General features: G+C 56.1%; 1 protein-coding gene across 2 annotated transcripts; it reads left to right on the top strand.

The window, feature by feature from the left end:
* Positions 1 to 735: 735 nt before the first annotated feature.
* Trim65 (tripartite motif containing 65) lies at positions 736 to 4932 on the top strand. Of its 2 annotated transcripts, none has more exons than XM_004630206.2 (6): positions 736 to 1180; positions 2391 to 2486; positions 2754 to 2987; positions 3070 to 3247; positions 3377 to 3442; positions 4183 to 4932. In XM_004630206.2, exons 1-6 carry the CDS (start codon positions 782 to 784, stop codon positions 4740 to 4742), a joined length of 1533 nt encoding a protein of 510 aa, XP_004630263.1. In that variant the 5' UTR covers positions 736 to 781; the 3' UTR covers positions 4743 to 4932. The 2 variants fall into 2 exon arrangements, with proteins under 2 accessions (XP_004630263.1, XP_023569696.1); XM_023713928.1 differs by lacking the exon at positions 736 to 1180 and adding an exon at positions 1269 to 1480.
* The last annotated feature ends 1257 nt before the right edge of the window (positions 4933 to 6189 follow it).

Here is a 6189-nt window from a genome sequence, read left to right as displayed (position 1 = left end):
TTTTTTTTTTTTTTCCGGAACCAGGGATTGAACTCAGACCCTTGCACTTGCCAGGGAAACGCTTATTGCACTGAGCCATCTCCCGGGCCCCAAAATGTTTGTTTGTTTGGGGTTTTTTTGTTTTTGTTTTTGTTTTCAGAACAGGGGATTGAACTCAGGCCTTTGCACTTGCCAGGGAAGCACTTAGGCCACTGAGCCATCTCCCCAACCCCTCAACCTGTTTACTTTAGAAGAACCAGAATTATGCCTAACCCAGAGAAAGGAAACACCCCAATTTAGCAAGTGCCTGAAACCCACCTCCAGGAAAAAGCACAGCAGAATGCCCAGGCTGAGAAAGGGGCTTTTACTGAGCCCTAGCCCCCAGGTGCAGCAGTTCCAGGAGTGCCTTAATATTCCCAGGTGCCCACAGGCCCGGTAGGGTTCCCGACCACTGGTAGTTTGTTTTTATTCTGCTCTTTACAGTAGCTCACTATGTAGCCCTGGCTGGCCCTGAACTTGCCACAGCCTGCCAGATTTCGGGATTATAGGCATGCCCCACCATGCCCAACTCATAAAGATCTGGTTTCAAATATCCCCAGCAGGAGTTGGGCTGAGGGTCTAAGAAAGCAGAATGAAGGTGCCAGGTGTCGTGGGACTTTGCAGGAAATGGAGTGGGGACGTTGGAGCATGCCACCGGAGGCTGCAGGCTGCTGACACCAAACGTGACTCTGGGCAAGGCCGTGGCTCCTCCCGCGGCAGCCCCGCCCTCTCGCCACCAGCCTTGGGCCCTGCCGCCTCTGTCATGGCGGCCAAGCTGCTGGAGGACAAGCTGACCTGCTCCATCTGCCTAAACCTCTATCAGGTCCCGGTGACGCTACCTTGTGGCCACAACTTCTGCGCGGCTTGTATCTGGAAATCGTGGCGCTGCTGCGAGAAGGCCTGTCCCGAGTGCCGCGAGCCCTTCCCTGACGGCGCCAAGCCGCGCCGCAACGTCGCGCTCAGCGGGGTGCTGGAGGTGCTGAACCTGGCCCCGCCGGAGCTCGGCCCCGAACCCCGGGCCGCGGCGCTCTGCCCTCGTCACGGCCGGCCGCTCGAGCTCTTCTGCCGCACCCACGGCCGCTGTGTGTGCAGCGTGTGCACCGTGCACGAGTGCAGCCTCCACGAGCGGGCGCTGTTGGACGTGGAGCGCCAGGAGCGCGAGGTGATGGGGGCTGCCGGGCGGGTCGCCTCCCCAAGGGGCAGCGCGGTGTCGCGCACAGTGGCGGGAGCTGCCGCGGGAGCTTCCGGATTCCGGGAACCCAGGCTTAGTGATGGGCTGGAAGGTTTGGCCATCCAACCGGAGTAACCAGCCTGCGGGTCGCCGGAGCTGCTCAGGACCTCCAGGGGAATGCAAAGCCGGGGGTTGGGCTGTGGTGGCGGCTGCAACGCAGAAGGGACCCCTGAGCCTGGAAGTGTGCACGGGGCACCCGCAGTACGCAGGGAGCGCAGAATTGGTAAAGAGGTCAGCTGTGATCTTCGCCTTGAGAGACGTAGGGATCGACTTAAGGGGTCAGTGCCCCAGTAAAACCCGAATATATTACAACGTGCAGTAAATAAAGCTCGTGCACTTAATAGAGACAACAGGGTGACCCTGCTTCGGGGAAGGGCAAGAGAAGAATCTGAGAAACCGGCTCAAAGGCAACATGGGCCACTCAGATGGGGGAAGGAGGCGGGGAGAAACGAGGGAGGGATGAGAATTCTGAGCCCCGCCCCTCAGTCAGCAAGAGTAGAGCCCGGAAGGGCCTGTGGGTGCGTGGGGAGCTGGCTCTTCCTCCTGGGGGGCCCCAGGGGCCCTGCCGGCCTGACTCCTGTTTGGGGTGAGGAATTGGCAAGAGCCAACTGCTCTGAGACTATTTCCTCGCCACAGAGAAGGTAGTCGTGGTCCCTGCCTCACAGTGGTGTTAGGCAGAGCAGAAGCACACCGTGGGCTCCTAACTAGGTGGTGGAGACCAAGTCCTGGGGTGGCCAGGGGACCAGGCCGCGAGCATCAGCAAGGTCTGTCGTCTCACGAGGGCATAATGTTTGGGTCCTCAAGAGATTTGGGGCATAAGCCGGTACAGCCCTTGCTTCCGCTGGGGCTTCCCTTTGTCACAGCTGTGGCAGCTGGGTTGCTCCTCCTCCCCCCAGGGTGGCTGAGCCAGCACCTTGCCTCCTGCTTGTTGACTGGGAGGTAGGAGGAAAGGTTATGGCCCAGCTTGCTCAGCCTGCAGAAAGCAGAAACAGGGCTGGAAGGTGGATCTTTAGCTCCGGTGGTCTCCTACCTAAGTGTGGCTGTGTGCTGAGGCTGGTGGCCCAGGGTTGATGGTGTCTGAGGGGACCTCAGAGTCCATCCTGCCCTCTTTTGTTGCTCGGCCCCTGGATGGGTACTACAGGCCCAGCTGAGAGCCAAGCTGGAGCTCATCCAGCAGCAGACCACTCAGGCCAAGACCCAACTCCAAGAACTACAGCAGCAAAGGAGCCAGATCCAGGTACGGGGCCTGTGGGTCACCCACACATACACACCTCACACTGCATTCCGAGGCAGCCACTCACTGGTCCCTGGGTGCTACTACCTTGAAAATGCCTCCCGGCAGCAGAAAGTGAGGCCCCCAACAGGTAGCCCAGCCCCAGGGGGAAGAGATTCTAGGAACTCTGGTTTCCCACATCCCACCCCTTAGCCCAGTGGGTAGCCCTGGCCTGCCTTGGTGTGGTGCTGCTGGGCCTGGCCACCCTGAGGCGCCTCCTGTACCACACAGGACTCAGCCTGCAACCTGAGCTCAGTGGTCTCAGGCAAGTTCAGCCGCCTGCTGCAGGCCCTGGAGTTGCGTCGGATCTCAGCACTCAGGGACATTGAGGCAGGCAAGACACAAGTGCTGGCACCAGCCCTGGAGGTGGAGCAGCGGCTGCAGGGCCACCTGGAGGACCTGGCTCAATATGGTCAGAGGGTCCAGGAGCTCCTGGAGAAGGTGGATGACCAGACCTTCTTCCAGGTACCAGGTCTCTGGGTGGTGGGCTGGGGCCTTGTTTTTTACCCATGTGCCCCAGCTTACTGCCTCTGTCCGTGGGACTCAGGAACTGCAGCAACTCTCTGAGCCCCCAGAACCCTTTGGACCACTGACCCCCGTGCAATGGGATGAAGACCAACAGCTGGGCACCCTGAAGGAGTTGCTGAGCCTGCTGTGTGGCCTCCTCCTGAAAGAGGAGACCCCTCCCAAAGTCCCAGCCAAGACTGCTGACTTGGACCCTGTGGGTAAGGCTGACGTCAAGCCTTTCCTTACACGTCTGGGCCTGGCTGGCCTTCCACTAGGGGACAGGAAGGGGTGGGACTCATCCTTACTCCCCTCCCCATCTACTCCTCTCACCCTCTCTTGTCTCCTAGAAGCCCCAGATCCCTTGGTACAGGTCCCGAGCATGATGTGTCCAGTGAGGAGGAAACTCTGGCAGAGTAAGGAGGCTCAGTGCCCGTGTGTACCTGTGTGTGAAAATGTGTATACATTGACCTGTGTGTATACACGTGTGCGGGGGGTGGGGGGGTAGACATGACACAGCACTCTGTGTCTATCCTGCCCATGACTTTAGTTCCATGACCCTTCTTGTGCACAGCTGAAGCAGGACATCCTGGTCCATGTCTTCCCCAGCATGGATGCAACCAATATAGCATGTTAAGCCACAGGTTCAAAAGCTAATCATGGTAGCACCTACCTGTCCTCTCAATACTCTGAGAGGCTGAGACAGGCCTCTCAGTGAGACCCTATCTTAAAAAATAAAACTGGGGCCAAGGAGATAGCTCAGTGGCATTAGTACCAACCTGGCAAAAGCAAAGTCCCAAGTTCGATCCCTGATACCACAAAAAATAAATAAATAAGGCTCAGTACAGATATAGTATAGTTCAGTGCAAAGGCCTTGGGTCCAATCTGCAAAAGGAAAAAAAATAAAAGATGACCCAAGAGCCATCAACGTTCTTGCATTAAGTACCGAGTTAATTTATCTCTCTGGGCCTCAGTTTTCTTCTCTATCCAGCTAAGATTCTACTCCAGAGTCCTGGTGAGGCATGAACGCAATGACGATGTCTAGCGCTCACCCACAGTGTGCCCAGGCCACCCTTTGTGAAGAGTTGTAGTTGCTCTCTCCCTTCCGTGGACAGGATGGCACCTTTGCTTACTTCTGCCCCTTTCTCCCCAATAGATTATCGAAATCTGACTTTTGATCCAGACAGTGCCAACCACCACTTCAGCCTCTCCTGTCAGGACCGCCGGGTGAAGCACTGTTGCCAGCCTCAAGGTCCAGCTCGGCCGGACAGCTTCGCACTCTGGCAGGTGCAATGTGCCCAGAGCTTTCAGGGGGGGCACCACTACTGGGAGGTGCGTACCTCTGACCACTCAGTGACTCTGGGAGTTGCCTACCCAGAACTGGCCCGACAGAAGCGGGGAACCATCACGGACAACATTGGGCAGGAGTCCTGTTCCTGGGGACTCTGCATCCAAGAGAACGGTGTCCTGGCCCGGCACAATGGGGATGCCCAGCACCTCCCCCCAGTTTCTGCACGGCTCCTGGGCATGGACCTGGACCTGGACCATGGGTCCCTCAGCTTCTACAGCCTGGAGCCACAGGCCCGGCTCCTGCACACCTTCCATGCGCTCTTCAGCCGGCCCCTCTGCCCAGTCTTCTGGCTCCTGGAGGGGAGGACCCTCACCCTGTGCCATCGGCCTAGAGCCCAGCTCCCTCCAGCACCACAGGCAACTTAGTGCTCCACTGAGGAAGCCATGGGGCAGTGCTCTGGGCTGGGGACAGGTGTCACTGGGCCTGTGTGCCCAAGAGCTGCTCAGCCCCTGTGTGGTCAAAGGGATCACAGTTCTCAAAGGAGTGACTCTTGGCCTCTATTTTGTTTTGCTTTTGTTGTACCAGGGATTGAACTCAGGACCTTTGACCTTTGCACTGAACTTTATTTTTTTTGTGTGGTTTTTTTTTTGTGTGTGTGTGTTTGAGACAGAGTCTTACCAAGTGCCTAAGTGGCCCAGGCAAACTTACAGTACTCCTGCCTCAGCCTCCTAGGGTGCTGGGATTACAGGCATGTGCCACCACCATTCAGCTGGCCTCTCTGTTTTTTGCAAGTTTTGTTTGTTTGTTTACGGAATTGGGGATTGAACTCAGGCCCTTGCGTTTGCCAGGGAAGTGCTTATTCCATTGAGCCATCTCCCCAGCCCTCTGTTTTTGAGACAGGATCTCACTCTGCAGCTCAGGTGACTGTCCTTGGGCTCACTTTGTAGCCCCCAGTGGTTTTGAACTCACAACAATCCTCTTGCCTCAGCCACTGAGTGCTGTGATTACAGTCATGTACCACTATGCCCTACCCTCTCTTTTCGTTTTTATACTTTGTGCAATTTATCTTCCATTAAATTTTTCTCAGTTGTTCTACAACAATGAAGTGAGCTAAAATAAGGGGGAAGAAGAAGTGACGGTCTCAGATCCAGCATGCGTTCTCTTGGCTCCCCACTCCCCAGACAGCTCCCACAGACAGCCTGGAGGACACCAGGATGGAGACATGGAAAAGCTGTGAAGGGCATGTCCAGGGAGGCCGTGACCTCCTGAGACTTCAGAGGGGTCTCAGGCAGCGAATATGGAAGGGACAGGCAGGGAATTGGGCAGACATTCTGTCCTTGAATTTGGGGTCAGGGCTGGAGGCCTGGAACTATAGCTCTTGTGTCCCCAGGTGGGGTGTGCTGCCTGCAGGTGGCCCTGCTGGTGTGTGCTGCCTTGTGTTGACAGAGAGAGAATGGGGAGCTGCACACTGGCGTTTACCTTTCCAAACTCTTGGGATGCAACAGTGAGTACATGGGATCCCAAATTTCATAGCCTGGGCTGCCGTGTGGCAAAATAACAAAGTGGCCTTCATTTATACCCCCCCCCCCCAGACCTCGAGTGATTCCAAAAGCCCCTCGTGACTATCAAATATTCAACCAGCTGGCTGTGGTGGCACACACCTATAATCTGGGCACTTGAGAGGCTGAAGCAAGAGGATCAAAATGAGCTCAAGGCTAGTCTGGATTACATAGTGAGACCCTGTCTCAAAAAAACACAAGTATTTACCCATCATTAGACATTTAAGGTATTTTTGGCTAACCAGGTGCAGTGGGCACCTTTGTGCCCATTCAGCTGAGGCAAGAAGAACTATATAGCAAGCCAAAACAATAT

The sequence above is a fragment of the Octodon degus genome, unplaced genomic scaffold (assembly GCF_000260255.1).
Source record: "Octodon degus isolate 3935 unplaced genomic scaffold, OctDeg1.0 scaffold00033, whole genome shotgun sequence".
In the NCBI taxonomy this organism is placed as follows: Eukaryota; Metazoa; Chordata; class Mammalia; order Rodentia; family Octodontidae; genus Octodon; species Octodon degus.
The sequence above is the reverse complement of the archived record's forward strand: the minus strand, read 5'-3'. Positions and strand labels throughout refer to the sequence as shown.

Coding starts and splice junctions, on each gene's coding strand:
- Trim65 (XM_004630206.2), top strand. CDS start 782: ATGGCGGCCAAGCTGCTGGAGGACAAGCTGACCTGCTCCATCTGCCTA. Junction 1,181..2,390: donor TGGAGCGCCAGGAGCGCGAG/GTGATGGGGGCT, acceptor TGGGTACTACAG/GCCCAGCTGAGAGCCAAGCT. Junction 2,988..3,069: donor ATGACCAGACCTTCTTCCAG/GTACCAGGTCTC, acceptor CGTGGGACTCAG/GAACTGCAGCAACTCTCTGA.